General features: G+C 35.9%; 1 protein-coding gene across 1 annotated transcript in view; it reads right to left on the bottom strand.

Moving 5' to 3' along the window:
* The window catches only part of LOC144980900 (PHD finger protein 14-like), a 28,398-nt gene that overhangs the window by 9,688 nt on the left and 1,279 nt on the right, over positions 1 to 17,431 (bottom strand). Inside the window, exons 2-15 of the mRNA XM_078928808.1 lie at positions 16,450 to 16,572; positions 14,699 to 15,112; positions 13,062 to 13,162; positions 11,187 to 11,326; positions 10,065 to 10,120; positions 9,576 to 9,676; positions 8,811 to 8,866; positions 7,039 to 7,150; positions 5,584 to 5,678; positions 2,638 to 2,686; positions 1,800 to 1,940; positions 1,331 to 1,406; positions 864 to 958; positions 574 to 664 (exon numbers count right to left, since the gene is read on the bottom strand). Of these exons, the coding sequence (XP_078784934.1) occupies positions 574 to 664; positions 864 to 958; positions 1,331 to 1,406; positions 1,800 to 1,940; positions 2,638 to 2,686; positions 5,584 to 5,678; positions 7,039 to 7,150; positions 8,811 to 8,866; positions 9,576 to 9,676; positions 10,065 to 10,120; positions 11,187 to 11,326; positions 13,062 to 13,162; positions 14,699 to 15,112; positions 16,450 to 16,572 (1,650 nt within the window). The remainder of the gene's footprint in view (positions 1 to 573; positions 665 to 863; positions 959 to 1,330; positions 1,407 to 1,799; positions 1,941 to 2,637; positions 2,687 to 5,583; positions 5,679 to 7,038; positions 7,151 to 8,810; positions 8,867 to 9,575; positions 9,677 to 10,064; positions 10,121 to 11,186; positions 11,327 to 13,061; positions 13,163 to 14,698; positions 15,113 to 16,449; positions 16,573 to 17,431) is intronic.

Below are 17,431 nucleotides of genomic sequence, written 5' to 3'. Positions count from 1 at the left end.
AAGTGCTGGCAGGCAGAGAACTAAAAATTTTTGAGCAATGGGGAGTCGAACCCATGACTTGACAGTTATGGCACCTCCACCAGGCCACGGAAGGGACTCTCATAAATCAACGCTCTTCACCATTCCTCTCTATTCTCTAATGTCTTCTGGCATTTTTCTACTCACTTCATTTCTTATTTTTATCAACATAAGTGCCTGCTCCACTCACTTTCCTGAATTAATATGAATAGCATCATTATATTGAAATCGTTATAATTAATCGTCATTCCACTCCATAATCTGAACAATTTATAAAATCTTTGGTAGATATAACAATCAATTATGATGTAGAAGCATCCTGTACATAGGTTGTCTAAATTTTCCTATCGCTTAACAACTATACAGATGTGTAGAAATGATGATATAAAGAGAAATGGGTGACCAGATCATTACACCGTCACTCCTTAGACATTCAACGTGAATATCAAAGACCTGTGAAACCTGAACCAACATAGTTTCAAAACGTTATATAATTTCTATCTAGTCTAGCTACTCTCTCTCAACCCCTTTCTGCCTCCCTCAAATCACACCTACCCATGAAATAGCTGATGAAATCTGTAGTAAAAGAAACACTACCAGGAGCTGGTTTCTTCAATTCTTTGTTTTCCATCGGAGTATTTTGTACCTAAAAGTAAAAGAAGGAACAAGACATTATTATGGTCATCATAATCATCATCATCATCATCGCTACCACCACCACCATCATCATTATCACTACCACCACCATCATCATCATCACAGCAATCATCACTATGTAATTTGTTCTGCTGTGTAATAAACGCAACATATTTGAGGGAATACAAAATGTCTATTTATAAAATCACCTGTGCTAGAATCCCCATTAACTCTGCTTTCCTAAGAAATCCTCTGAGTGCTGATGGAGATGTGTGTAGATGTCGCACCATCTTCTGTGTAGGCACTGGGGATGACAGAAACAAACACATGTCATGAACTATGATGAACTTTGCTAGCCAAGTAATTGGAATCCCTTCTTGCCCGAAATCAGTAATGTAGAAATGCCATAAAACCTTATTTAATCCAATCCTGGACTCTGGCTAGTCAGTTTGGGATCCAAATCATAAATACCAAATATAAACAATTGAACAAGTACAGAAGAATCAATACAATATTTTAAAAATTACTACCCATTCATAAGTGGTAAAATGGAAACACGCATAACAGTGATAAGGATAGGTCCTGTATTATTATTATATTATATATATAATAAGGGACCTTATATATATGAAGAAGAAAAAATAATCTGCAGGGAATAAATGAATGACAGTCTTACCCCAAGCAGGAGGTTTTTTCAGTTTAGCTGTGTTGTATTTCTCTCTGTGGTGAGCCAATTTTCGCTGGAATCGGGCCTGTTAACACATAAGACAAAGGATTTAAAGGAGAAGAAGTGGGCATTAAAATCAAATCACTTACCATATTATTATATCACAGCAATTTCTCATTCCTATATTAAACTCCTACCAACACCTGAAGCAGAAAAATTGAGCCTGAATGAGCATTGCGTAACAATTTCCATGGTATCAACAGCATAAGATTTCTGTTTTGAAGAGCTATCAACATATCTACTAGTATTATTCTATCCCTTTCATTAACAGAAAAAAACAAAACAAACCCCCCCCCCCCAAAAAAAAAAAAAAAACAACAAAAAAAATCAATCAGGAAGCTTTGACAAACATGATACTTTTAGAAGGAGAAGGATAAAAAATATGATTACATCACAATAAGTCAGTATACAACTCTACCTTTTCTTTTTCATCCGTGAAAGAACAAGGAACATAACTCTTGGCATGAGACTGAATGGCGAGCCAGTTCCTCCTCTTCATCTTACTCATGTATTTGTCAGCGTGTAGTTTGCAATAAGCAAAAAATGGATCAGCTACTTCCTGAAATGGAACGTATAGCGTGTATAAACCGCCAGAAGCTATGAACGCAATACAAAAATGATAACAACAAACTTGTATATTATGGCCTCAGTAAGATAAAACTAAATTGACATTTCTGATAGCAATGAACTTTTATGGTTCTTAGTAAGTCAGTACACTTTTTACAAATGTGTTTTGGATGTATTTCATCACAATTTCCAGTCAAATCGATACCATAATTAAGAAAATGCTTTCATGATGAACTTTACAGAAACACTTTTTTGCATCCTTATTTTATATAAATGGGAACTTTGTAGGTTAAACATTTTCACATCAAATGAATGCATGTGCACTGAGACTCATGACATACTTGGCCTGTGCAAGCATCCCTATTGCGTCACAGTTTGTTTAACTTCCACCAGTGGTCAGGGATATCAGGTGTCAGACGTACATCTCACACTGGCTAGCGATGTATGGATTGAAATATTGCTCTGAGGCCAAAATAAGACACTGTGGGCAGGTCTGCATCACACTACAAATTCTTTTACAATTGAACAAAAACAAAATGAAGAAAAAAAAAAATACACACACACACAAAGAATTGAAAAGTTACAGATTATACCATATCAATTCTAATATAACAACAAAACATGTATGATGACCATCGTAATATAAACTACAAATGCACAAAGGGAAGTAAACAACAGCAAAACCTTACCATGACATCTTCAGGAGACAATTCAGCCAGAAGTCCCTCCCTTTGAGCACTACAGGAAAAAATCGAAAACAAATTGAATGTGAATACTTTGCTGGACAAAAATGAATGTAGCAACATAGAAAAACAAAACAAAATACTTAGCAAGGTACATTTGGGCACTATTCAGCTAACAACAAAACTTAGACATGTCAACCAACCTCGACCATTTGAAAAGATTTATCATATTTTCCCTAATATTTCTGCATATTTTCTCATATTTCCCCCCCCCCCAAAATCATATTTTCAACACGTGCAACCAACCATAACTTCAAATGAAAATTTCGCTGAATTTATAGAGACTTATCATCAAGCTGGTAGAGGGTTAGAAAATCCTCTAATTTCTGTGACAATCATATGTCTGGCTACTCAGATTCCCATCTAGGTGGAGACTATATTTATTGACCTTCAACTTTTCTACTTTTATCATTTTTAAAATCTTTTCCTTACAAACTCTGACTTTATGCATTTAACATATTTTAGTAATATAATAATATTATCATATTTTGGAGTTCAACGCGAATCAAAATATTAGATATCCTACTGGTTGGCAAACCTGCAAAACCTACATAACATGACATCACAACACGTAAAATACAGAAAGACAGGAAAAGAGGCCGTATCACGTCTTGCGTGGATAAACAATGGGGAAATGTCGATTCTACGCATCAAGTCAATTTCTTATGAGATTATTTTCAGCTTTTATCGGATTAGATCCAGATACTCAGCTATTACTGTTTTGATAAAGGGAAACAGCGATGGGAGCAAAGAACAATCAGTTTTATATCAACATTATTAATACGAGATTCTGAGAAAAACCTAGGAAAAAAAAGGTTTCAAGTCAAAATTGGGGGTACTGCATCCTAGTGACAAAGGAACAACAATCATTGTCAAGCAATTCTTCAAGTATCTCTCTGGCGACAAAGACAAGGCTGCTCCACACAAATGACACCTCTTGATGATTTAATTAAATAAATAAATAAGCTTAATCGATTTATAATAATATATACTTTATTCATCCAAAGAAATGGAAATTCGTTTACAGACGTGGCATGCATAAAAATGTATAAACACAAAGTTGAGAATCCATGGCGACAATGTATACATATATATATATATATATATATATATATATATATATATGCAAATGTACAAACATGTAAAAATATACAACCAAAACCAATAGCAACACCTTATATATTAATATTAAATTTATAGACATACGAATACAAATCAAAGACTTGTCAACTTTTCAGACAAAAGATTTGGGAAAGTTTGGGGATTACACTGGGATTCAAATGAAAATGTGATAATGCTGCTGATGATGATAATAGTGGTGGTGGTGGTGGTGATGATGATGATAGTGGTGGTAGTGTGTGGTGATGATGATGATGGTGATAGTGGTGGTAGTGTGTGGTGATGATGATGATAGTGGTGGTAGTGTGTGGTGATGATGATGATAGTGGTGGTAGTGTGTGGTGATGATGATAATAGTGGTGGTAGTGGTGATGATGATGATGATAGTGGTGGTAGTGTGTGGTGATGATGATGATAGTGGTGGTAGTGTGTGGTGATGATGATGATAGTGGTGGTAGTGTGTGGTGATGATGATGATGGTGGTGGTAGTGTGTGAAGATGATGATGATAGTGGTGGTAGTGTGTGGTGATGATGATGATGGTGGTGGTAGTGTGTGAAGATGATGATGATAGTGGTGGTAGTGTATGGTGATGATGATGATAGTGGTGGTAGTGTGTGGTGATGATGATGATAGTGGTGGTAGTGTGTGGTGATGATGATGATAGTGGTGGTAGTGTGTGGTGATGATGATGATAGCGGTGGTAGTGTGTGGTGATGATGATAGTGGTGGTAGTGTGTGGTGATGATGATGATGGTGGTAGTGTGTGGTGATGATGATGATGATAGTGGTGGTAGTGGTGATGATGATGATGATGGTGGTGGAAGTGTGTGGTGATGATGATGATAGTGGTGGTAGTGTGTGGTGATGATGATGATAGTGGTGGTAGTGTGTGGTGATGATGATGATAGTGGTGGTAGTGTGTGGTGATGATGATGATAGTGGTGGTAGTGTGTGGTGATGATGATGATAGTGGTGGTAGTGTGTGGTGATGATGATGATAGTGGTGGTAGTGTGTGGTGATGATGATGATAGTGGTGGTAGTGTGTGGTGATGATGATGATAGTGGTGGTAGTGTGTGGTGATGATGATGATAGTGGTGGTAGTGTGGTGTGATGATGAGTGTGTAGGTGGGTGAGATATGAGTGGTGGTAGTGTGTGGTGATGATGATGGTGGTGGTAGTGTGTGGTGATGATGATGATAGTGGTGGTGTGTGTAGATGATGATAGTGGTGGTAGTGTGTGATGAGATAGTGGTGGAGTGTGTGGTGATGATGATGATAGTGGTGGTAGTGGGTGATGATGATGATAGTGGTGGTAGTGTGTGGTGATGATGTGAGTGATGAGTGTGTGGTAGTGTGTGGTGATGATGAAGTGGTGGTAGTGTGTGGATGATGATGATGATAGTGTGGTAGTGTGTGGTGATGATGATGATGATAGTGGTGGTAGTGTGTGTGATGATGATGATAGTGGTGGTAGTGTGGTGATGATGATGATAGTGGTGGTGGTGTGTGTGATGATGATGATAGTGGTGGTAGTGTGTGTGATGTGATGATGTGGGAGGTGGGTATGATGATGATTGTGGTGTAGTGTGTGGATGATAGATGATGAGATGTGTGGTGTATGTGGTGATGATGATGATGGTGGTGGTGTGTTGGTAGAATGATGGTGGTGTGGTGATGATGATGATGGTGGTGGTGATTATTGGAATAATAAAATAATATAAAAATCAGGATACACATGCTGAAAGATTATAAAAGTGGAGGGCCCTTACCAAGTAACATGAAAGTATGCCTTACACATCCCAGCATCACAGTTTATACACACACCAGTCTGACTAAACCGCAGGTCATCACAAAGTATGCATTCCTTTGACAGGAGAGAGATGGAGAGAGAGAAAATAAAACTTCTTATGATAGAAATAAATGTGTGACGCATTACCTCAAAACAATATTTTGTTGAGGAAAATGTCTTGCTTGAAAGTCACTTTTGAACCTTAAATTTTCAATTTTAATGTTGAATTAAAATCCGGCTTAAAATAAAAACTGCCAATGAAAAGAGTGAAATTCTTTTCATATAATATAATAATAATAGAATGAAATTATACAACGTCTAGTTCCAATCAAATTCTCACTGGTGCTTTATATCAACATATCATAATATATCTAGTAGACACAAATAAAACTGACAAGTTAGAAACGACATCTTAATCTTAAAAATCCTTAAACTAACTCATTCTGGTCACTTTGACTTCAAACTCAGTTTTCTGTATCGAGTTCATTCTGACATAATACTGGATTGATGAAATGAGTCACATATTATATCAATAAACACATTAAGTAAATAGGAACAAATTTTTAGATAATGAAGCATTCTCGCACCCCTTTCTTATCAATTAGCCATTTTACTCAGAGAGGATTGCACGGTACATTTGCACCAACTTCAGGAGATGAAATAGATTTCACTATGCAGCACGTTATACAAGCCACCACACATATTGCATGTCATACATGGTTTCCAAAATCAGTCATAAATAACAATAGGAATTTGAATTGGAAGCTTCAATTTAATGAACAAAGACAGATCATGTGGACATTTCCGGTGTCAACAAAACATGATGAGTAAAACACATTAAAGACGAATGAGAGATGTGAGAAAGGCGTTGTTGAGGTGAAAAATTTTATCCACCTAAACTACACCATTCTCATACCTCTCATTCTTCTTTAGTGTTTTACTCATAATTTTTGAAAAGGGAAAATCCAAACCGTCAATATTATCTGTTTTTGTATATTAAATCGAAGCTTCCATTCAATTTCCTATTGTTGTTTATTTTTTTCGAGCTTCAAGCTGCAACATTGTAAAGTTGGAAAACACTCATGAAAATAAGATGCTGTCATTAATCATTGCTATCTTTAAGTGATCAACTCAATTAGACAGATGGACCATAATATTTTCGTTGGAAAACACTGTAAAAATGTTTAAGTACTTTCCTTTTTTTTAGTAACATGGAAAATATATATATTTATATATTTTTTTGTGTGTGGATAAAATGGTGTTTAAAATAAGAAGAAAAAGAAGAAGAAGAAGAAGAAGAAGAAGAAGAAGAAGAAGAAGAAGAAGAAGAAGAAGAAGAAGAAGAAGAAGAAGAAGAAGAAGAAGAAGAAGAGGAGAAAAACAACAAAAGATGTATCAAAATGTTCCAGGGTGCTATTGAACAAATCTGGCCTACCCTTGCTCCCCATTTGGAGTAGGGCATCTCAAACAGAGTCACGTGATTCAGCTTGTCCACGTCACCAAAGGCTACACCAGGTGTGTACAGGGCACATACTAAATGGACCCACCTATTTCAGTTGAGTATGGAGAGGGAAGGAGGGGTTAAATGAGAAAGTAGGTTCAGAGGTCGTAAATAAACACAAAAATAAATCAGATACGTAAAGATAGATATTACAAATAAAAGAGTGTGTCAGACGGTCATTTTCGTGACATCTGCCACAAAAATACAAGTGTAAAATGAGTACCTGGCCGATAACAGCGTTGTATCTGTTGAAAAAAATTGTAATATCGCCTAACAGGAAAAACAAATTGTAATATCGCCTAACAGGCATCATGATTCATTCTACTATTATGTGTTGCTGTTAGTCAGGGACAAATTGTAAAGCGCTTTGAGCATGTTGAGTGGAGATTGCGCTCAAGTTTTTTTTTCTTTCCTCAATGGGGACCTCCTAATTATTATCTTGAACCTTCAGCCATAATTCAGATCATGTCTCTCCTGCAACACAAGTAATCTTTCAATTCAAGCCTATAAGGTCTATGGAGCTGAGTTAAATATGGTTTCCATAGCGTAAAAATTGCTTGTTACACTTTGGATGGGATGCTAGTTAATTGCGTAAAAGACAAAGACAAACTTGAGCTTTATATAGCAAAACATCTACTAGAAGTGCTCAAAGTGTTTACAAGGGGTACCAAGCCAACAGCCACACTCATGTTGGACGAGACATGGCACCTATGAATTTTATTTTGACAGAGGAAATGCTATTACCAGTCAGGTACTCATTTTACACCAGAGTGTGGTGAGAGAATGTGAGTACAGAGCCTTCTCCAAGCACTCAACATTACATTACCCCGAGCAGCACTCAAACTGGTCCAAACGTAAGTGTTGTAACAAAAGACTGTAAACACCAGTAGTTTCTGCCTGATCCAAAAGATCCAGCTGCCCAATTACTACTGGATGGAAAGAGGATTCAGCAAAGTAATTTGACTGTCTTTGGAATTCCATGGGGCTTAAGATGAAGGAATGCTTTTTGAAAATGAGATCATCAATGCTCTAGTTGCTGAATATGACAAAACAGTAGACGATTCCTGTTGACAAAGTGCATTTGTTCCATGGATATTCCACTTTAGATTTCCTTAAGCAAAACATTGAGAATGGCACATCACAATGCCGATCAAGGATTAGAATTGGAAAAAAAGGGGTGGGGGGAGGTCCCAGTGGCTAAATTAAATTAGAATATAATTGCATATAATTGACCTGGATCAAATCCTAGGAGAGATGTTTTTTTCTGCACCCCTCTACCCCCCCCCCCCTCTATCCATACAATGATTACTTGTTGAATTTAACTTAGATATGGCAGAAAGGACTTTGTAGATCAGCGCCCTACCGAAAACATACTTTCTGTTGTAAAACTGGGATAAACTCCACCTTGATGGGCCTTATTCTACAATGTCTAAAAGATCACATCTCAACAGTGCTGAGCAGGGGCTGAACATTTTATGTTGACGAGACATATAACATTACTATTAGACAATCACTGATATAAATATATAGTTGTGAAGTCAAATATAAGAACAAATACATTTTAAAAACTGAACACCCCCCCCCCCCCCCCCCGCAAAAAAAAAAAAAAAAAAAAAAAAAAAAAAAATAAATAAATCGTCCCCCTCCCCTCTCCTACTTTAAAAAAAAACATCCAACCCTTCCCCCACATGGCAGCTAAAACTCACTTGCCAGTGTCTGTTTCCTTGAAGACTCCTCCCGAGTTTGGACATAGTTCACACACCTGGAACAGACACAGTTCAAATGAAGTAAAAAAAGGTTCAAATCTGCCACCCTGTGCCTTAATGTGGCAATCTATTTAGGTAAACCAAATGAAAAAATTGAATTTCATCCCGCTCAAGATGTATTAAGTCTACACCGACAGACCTCCTATAGGCAACAAACAAAAACTATGAATGTCGTCATTAAAAAAAAATATATTGAAAATCTGAATTTCTAGAAACAATCTGTGTCAACCTAAAAAAGATTAGTTTCCATTGTTCTTAGCTATTACCACTTTAAAATGTATTATAATTAATTTAGGTAAAATCAATAATTTTAGATCTGAGTAGAATAACAGCTTTCTATCACTTATTTACCTAAAAAAACAAAAACAAAATAAATATAGTTAACATAGACATACAAACACAAAGACACCCAAAAGGAAGAAAAAGCAAGAAAGGCCAAAGCAGACATAGCAAAGAACAGTTAAGAAAGATACAAAGATACCAAAAGGTGGAATGAGTCCTGTGAATCTCTGCATTCACTAGCCTGGGACAAAGACAAGTGGGGATCTTCATTGCTGCCCTATATGCCAGGGGCAAAAAAGGCATTACGTAAGTAAGTCCGTCAGTAAGTGAATAGGTATAACTTTTATGACAAGTTGTAGTCTAAGAACTAATACATGTAATGTTCTGGAGGGACTCGGATACCAAAGCTTATAAATTACTCACAGGCTTAGCATTGGCTTTACATGCATCACAAAACCAAGGCTCTGTGCTGGCAGATGACTCTGTGCTTGCAATGGAAGGGCTCTCGCTGATGCCGTAACAACCTAATGGAGAAACAAAACAACACTAGAAAATATTGAGTTCTAAAGCACTCTCCCATGAACAATTGCTTGCTATCTTTGGCAAAATAGATTCCACTAGATCTAAAAGACTCTGCTACCCAATTAATACTAGAGGGTAAAGGGGTCATCAACTGGGACATCTCACACACACAAACACATACACACACACACACACACACACACACACACACACACACACACACAGACAGTGTAAGCATATACTTCAATTATTTATTTATGTTTTATTAACATTATAGATCACAAGCACAGCTTATCACTTGAAGACGATCTCCCATAACCATGATTTAACATATGTTGATTTGTTAAAAAAGTCAATAGCTATCTTGACAAAGTGCAAGATGTGATTTACCTTCATGAACAGAAATTCCACAACTATCACACTCTACAAGCTCCTCCTCTTCTGAGCTGAAAAAGTAAACACATAAAACCATGAAAAAAGTCTGAATCCATCCCTACCCCATCTCCCTCCCAAATATATAATTTTAAAAAATATTGTCCAAAAAAATATCTTCTGTTTATGGCCAGGTACTCGTTTTACACCTGAGTATGATGAGAGAATATGAGTAAAGAGCCTTTTCCAAGGACTCGACTTATACACTGCTCAGAGCATGACTCAAACCCTGGGACTTCTGATCCGAAGGTGAATGTCATACCACAAGACCACATTGCTGCACACCATTTACACTTTGTGACAAGGAATATATTTCTTTTGGCTCTCCTGCAAAACTTGGATTTTTCCATTATATTTATATGGGGTTATGTCATTACAGGGAGAAATGGATTGTACTCTAACCTGAAAACAATGCTTACCATTTTCACTAAGAGAGCAGTAACAGTTAAAACATACGTAACTCAGGTTACAATGAAGCCAGAGTTACATCACTCTCATTGCTCTCTTAATGCTGTCTTATGGTATGACACAGGCCTTCGCACTGGAAGGTTCAGGATCTGAGTCCCGCTAGGTACTTCATAGTCAAACCCCTGGAAAGGCTCTCTACACACTTTCTCTCACCATACTCAGGTGTAAAATGAGTATCTGGCCATTAAAAGCGTTGTCTGTCAGAAAAAAAAGTAATATCTTGTCCTACATGTTAAGTGTTTCTGTTGAATAGGGACCCTGTGTAAAGCGCTTTGAGTATGTTTAGTGGATATTGCACTATATAGATAGTTCGAAGATGACGTCACTCAGGTCTTTGTTATTGTTTTGTGCCATCCGTGTTTATGAGTAATGCTCACTGAACTGTAATAACCCGACTATAAACGTTCATGGATACACACAGTTTTGTGTGTTGGTCCGTTATACTTCCGGATGGCAATGTTATGAGCTTCTTAGCCAAGTGCATACTATCTATAAATGCTCAAATTAATACTGAAGTTAAAACAATTAAATCTTCAGTCATAAATTACTATATAAATAATGGAAGGTAGGATGTCTCGTCTCAAAATTATTAAATTTCATAACAGCTTCTACCTTTTATCAGACAAGCAGACACAACAAACTACAACTTTCATTTTCTTCTGCGATTTCGACTGTTCCACTGTCTCATTGCCGTCCTTGGGTTTAACTGATGCTGCTGGTTTTTCCTTCTTTTTGACCTCAGTCTTTACAACCTGCAAACATAATAGAATCATATGCCATTTTACCAAGAGATTGACAACTTTTTTGAACACATCTGCTGTTGTTGGTTTTAATGGGCTTTATTGTGATTGCAATACATCTAGGTCATTTCAGCACCAGTAAAAAGGCAAAAAATTCATGATTTACAATTTTAAAGCATAGGAGTAAAAGTAAGACTAAGGGGAATGGCTCGAATAGGGAACAGATGTAGATTCCAAGACCACACTATCAATGTGCATAGTTTGAGGTAACCTAAAAGTCTCATCAAGACCTAAACACAGTATCCCACTAAGACGAATACACCCAAATGCTTACAAATATTATATTCAAAACAACAAATATAACAGTACATAATAGAGAGACGATTTACATTGAAAAAAATATATCATCTCCCCAAAACTATAACTATACATTTGACTGTTTCCCTCCCAGCTCAAAGACTCCAGCCAGGGAACGGACATGACCAAAATAATCCCATTCCATGACAAAGACAGAAAGCAATTCAGAAAACAGACATAAGGAGATAGAAGACACAGCAAGTGACCTCCTGCTTCCCACGGGAGGTCAAAAGACCCCACCCAAGAACACCTGTGTAATCTTATCTCATCTTATCTCTCTACAAAGTAATATCAATATGGGTTATATAAGGCTTTTTAGAAGACTGATTAAAGGGAATGAGATTAGCGGAAGAGTAGCGTCCCTTGATTGGACGTCACCCATAGTCTGTGACATCACCGGCGGAAAAGTTATTAGAGAGAGAACGTCATGTTGGTTGTGCGCATGCATATCTCGTCCTTGCTTCCGGTGAAAGCGGCTTGAGGCACTTCAAAACCAAATTGACGTTCTCTCTGTAAGGTGACGTCCAATAAAAGGACGCTACTCTTCCGCTAATCTCATTCCCTATACTGAAGAAGAAGAGACAGCTGCTGGGTTTTAACCCTTTGTCTACTTTTGTAAGCCAGGAATCTATCTTAAAAACTCTCGTCACTGGTCCCAATCTGAATATCATTAATAGATAATATCACATTTCCAGTAATATTCTCTTGTTTTAACTCCTACAGATCTATTATTTTCTACTGCTGATAAAGAATGTTATCGTTAATAAAAGTGTGATGTCGATTGAAGCATCCACCTGTAAAATTATTGTCAATAAACAAAATTTTCATCAATATCACTAAGATTTAAAAAAAAAAGAAAGAAAGAAAGAAAGAAAGAAGAAAAAAGAATCTGCACTACAGTAGATAACAGCAATTCATTTCTTCAGCAATTGTATGTATGTATATATATATAAATATATATATTTTTTTAATCTTTTTTTTTGATAATCACATGAGAAGTAATATTGGGTCAATAAGAATACTCGAGGAAGAGGAACAGGAAGAAGAAGAAGAAGAAGAAGAAGAAGAAGAAGAAGAAGAAGAAGAAGAAGAAGAAGAAGAAGAAGAAGAAGAAGAAGAAGAAGAAGAAGAAAAAGAAGAAGAATAAAAAGAAGAAGAAGAAAAAGAAGAAGATGAAGAAGATGAAGAAGAAGAAAAAGACAAGGAGGAGGAGCGGAAGATATAACAAGAGAAAAAAATCTATAAATAAATAAAAGGGACTAGGTGAAGTCAAAAAAATATAAGCATTACTGATATATTTTTACTTCATTATTCTTTTTGGTAGGCCTTGATGACCAAATAAAAAGAGAACCAAACTAAGAATAATAACTTTTAAAAAATAAAATTTTACCTTGGCAGCAATTTTTGGATCTTTCTTTTTCCGTTTCTTGCGAGGCACATAATCCTCATCATCTTCATCACTATCAATAGAATTCCAGATGTTTTCTAATGCTGTCGGTGGAAAGAAGACAGTTCTTTAGTACAAAGTTTAGTGGTACACAAAAAATAACAGGTAAAGGTTTCTAGAAAGAAGTCCCCCACCCCCCCCTGAGTCATAAGGCCCATGGAGGCAGAGTTCAATTCCAATTTTTGCAACACTAAATGGACAGAAACAGTTGTAAGCTGATATTTGGATAGGATGTTTGTAGCACTGTTCGGTGGACAGTAATCCTTCAGAGAATTAGGCACATGGAGCCAGAGTTTATCGCATTTCTATAGCATGAAATGGACCATAGCAATTGCTTGCTACCCTTTGGATATGAAGCTAGTCTATCGCAAAGTACTTTCCACCAGACCTAACAGACCTGGCTACCCAATCATTGCTGGTCGGACAGGAGGTTCAGGAAAAAAATCTTGACTTCACCTGGGATCAAACATGGTCCCTTTGAGTGAGAAGTGAGTACTCTATCAACTGAGTTACCCGGAACCCCTACAGAAACAATTGTAAGCTAATATTTGGATAGGATGTTTGTATTATGCTCAGTTGACAGAAAAAATCCAGCTAGTCTATTGGTATGAGAGTTGAATATTCTGTCAATTGGGCTATCACCAACTGTCAACTCTCTCCTTAATATCAAAACTCACAATCACTCTCTCCTTAATATCTATACTCACCAGACTTGGCAAAAAAAATAATTCATAAAATAGTAATTGGAGCCCCCAAAAATAGTAATTTGGGACAAAAAATAGTAATCAGTACAAAAATAAAGAGAAAGTTGCCTTACCACGTTCCGAGTTGAATAAGCGTCCAAAGCAAACCACCAGGGGAAGATACAGTTGTGATATTACATATATTTATAATTGTCCATCTAATACGATTATGCCACACAAAAACAAAACACCATTTCATTTATCATTTACGTGTACATTTAAAATATATTTACACTATATACATTCACGATTCACATGGATTCTACTGGCTGTTGCCTGGGGTATTAGCTGCAGAGCACGTGCCTTTTAGTCTTTAAATCTCATTGAAATTGATTTTTTTTAAACGAAATTTTGTAATCATAATAATAAAAATACTACTACTACTACTACTACTACTACTACTAATAATAATAATAATAATAATAATAATAATAATAATAATAACAGAGCCATAAAGCCAAGGCAACCTGAGTTTATCATGATCTCAATTAAATACATTTAACAGGCTTGCTGATCTTTGGATAAGATGCTAGTACTTTCCGCCTAATCTAATAGACCCAGATGCCCAATAATTGATGATGGGCCGACTGATGGGCCAGAAATAATCCCTACTTCCCCCAAGATTGGTACTTGTCTCTTTGCATATGAAGTGAGCACCCTACCAACTGAAACAACACTTTTATCCCAAATTGAGCTAAACATTCTCAAAAGCGAAAAGTGAGTGGTCTGCTTTCATTGTGGAAATAAAACAAAACCTAAAAAAAATGCTGATGACTTGCAAGCAGAAAGTGCTAAATCAAGTAAGTCAAAAAAAATAGTTTTGTAAAAATTAATTACTTTTGATTGGCGGACTCTGCAATGAATTTTCCTTAGTGCCATCTCCTTCCTTCGATGAGGCGTCTTCTTCATCTTCATCATCAATGTCACCATGACCGTCATCATCATCATCATCATCGCTGCTGTCAGAGGTTTCATCATCTACATCAGATTCATCATCACTCTCAATCATCGATTCAACATCTGCCTCAGCCTCATCATCACCATCATTATTCTTCACTTTTGCTGCACTTCCAACCTCCATCTCTTGGTTATTGTCAGAAGCAATCTCATCTCCAACATCATCGTCACTTTCATCATCGTCTTCTTCATCTTCCGTAGTATTTTCATCATCTTCCTCGTCGCTGAGTGTCTCCATTTCATCATCATGACTCATAGAGGGAATGTCATTGCCATCTTGCAGATCACCATCATCTAAACAAAATAAAATGAGAAAACAATATAATTTTAAAAGACAAACAATAAATTTAAAAAAGTGTTACTGTGAACTGACTGTTTTTTAGTTATCTCTGCATCCCAAAATACCAATGAAAAGTATTGTTATCTGCTGTTGTCAATCAGGATTACAATGCTGGCATGGCAGTTTCTTGCATTGCTTGCGCCAAATATCACTGATTTGCACAGCGGCCGTAAAATCTGGAATTTTTTTTGGTACAAATGTCGAGATTTTGCAAAGAAAAAAACAAAAAAAAAACCCAATAATAATAATTAAAAAAAAAAAGACAACCATTTTTTTCTTTCTTTTAATTTGATAGCTGGTGTAAAATGTGAAAGAAAATTAATCAGAGTAGTTTCCTTTTTACTATCTCATTTTCTTCCTTTTCACTGGCGCTGATATGACCTTACATTTGTTGCAAGTGCTGTGAATCCCTTAAAAACAAAGAAATACTGGCTATGGAAGACAGACTTCAGAATGCTGGCCTATAAATGATGGACAAGTGCAATCTTTGATTTTAAAAAATAATTTTTTTTTCGTTCTTTGCTTTAAAAAAAAATTAATAAATTCGTTTTGTTGGAGGACGAAAAGAAACTTTCCCTTTTTGTTTTTCTTCATTTTTTTATTGTCTTCTGCTTGTTTTTTGTTTGTTTTGTTTTATTTCTTTGTAAACAATTTTTTTACAGCATGCATCACATCTAATATGGAGAAAAATTCCTTTCCCTGTAATTTCACCTCTATTTGATGGGTTTCTCAAATGGAGACGTTCCCTATTTCAAAGCCCTACTGTATTATAGGTATTGTAAAATGTAAGTAACATGTTACTAAAGATGGAGATAAGTAATACATCTAATAACTAGTTGTCAGAAAATAAAATGAAATTAAAATTTTGAAAAAAGAAACAAAAAAACAAAAAAACAAAAAACAAAAACAAATTAAAAAACAATTACAAACAAGTAAATTACAACAATGATACATTTAACAACAAAAAAACACTTCTATGTATCAATCTAACCTGGCCACTGGCAGTGATGGATATTGTAAGAAAAAACATTTACATAGCCTGAATGAAATAAACATTTGGTTTTATGTGTTCTGCTGGAGGAATAAACAAAGCTTTGTGAAAGACAGTAAACATGGTGAAACTGAAGACATACTGTATAAATGTGGATGTTCATCTATTTCTTTATCACGATCCAATTGATAAAAGCTGTTTTATACCAGTACTAGTACATTAACTATTATATTGATATTTTTGTTATAAAATTGTTAAAACGCAAGAAAAAGCATTGAAATGTGATAAAAGTCTCTCCACCTGACGCATGTTTGCCAATATCAAAATCACTGTCATCATCACTATCATCAAAACCCTCAAAGTTTGTCTGAATCAGCTCTGGTGCCACAGGTTTCACTCTTCGCTTGTTCGGGCCTCTTTCTCCTGCAATGATCAAAAAACAATTTAATATTTATGATACCTATGACCTTTAGGTTTCCTATAATCCATAATTCATCAATTCTGCTAATGGACATAATCACTTCAAAGTCGACGCAAACTGTGTATGTGTAGTAACAACTGATTTCATGTTGGTTAATTTGATGTTTTTATAGAGATATTTCATTAACTTTCCGTATTTCTATGTGCATTTGGAAACATTCCATATTCTGGAATGTGGATAATTGTTTAAAAGAGCGGAGTTTCAAATATGTGTCTGGGAATAACGAAATTATTAACGAAAATAACGAAAGACACCGTCTGGGGATAATGACAGCCTTTGCAAAATAAATTTTGAGCAGTAAAATCATCATAACTTTGCCATTTATCCTAGATCTAAAAGTAAGGTATCATATTAAATGGCTTTGAAAGGCCTGTCTATCTATGTAAAAATAAAGGATTAATATTTACTTCTGAAAAAAAAACAAAACAAACTGAAACTATAAAATTCAAAGTCTAAGTTGTGCATCGAGTGAGTGAGGGCTGTCATTATCCCCAGACACCTGTCTGGGGATAATGAAATTTCGTTATTCCCAGACAGATATTTGAAACTCCGCTCTTTTAAACAATTATCCACGTTCCAGAATATGCAATGTTTCCAAATTCACATAGAAATAAGGAAAGTTAATAAAATATCTATAAAAACATAAAATTAACCAACATTAAATCAGTTGTTACTACATTTACATGTATACCCAATATGCGTCAACTTCGAAGTGGGTGTCATGGCCGAATGGTTTAGTCGTCTGCCCTGGAAGTTTTACCAGAATCGACGTTGCGGGTTCAAATCCTGGTTCCGCTACTT

The sequence above is a fragment of the Berghia stephanieae genome, chromosome 10 (genome assembly GCF_034508935.2).
Source record: "Berghia stephanieae isolate SIO BIC M18660-M18661 chromosome 10, UCSD_Bste_1.3, whole genome shotgun sequence".
Classification (NCBI taxonomy): Eukaryota; Metazoa; Mollusca; class Gastropoda; order Nudibranchia; family Aeolidiidae; genus Berghia; species Berghia stephanieae.
This window is presented reverse-complemented; position numbering and strand designations above follow the sequence as displayed.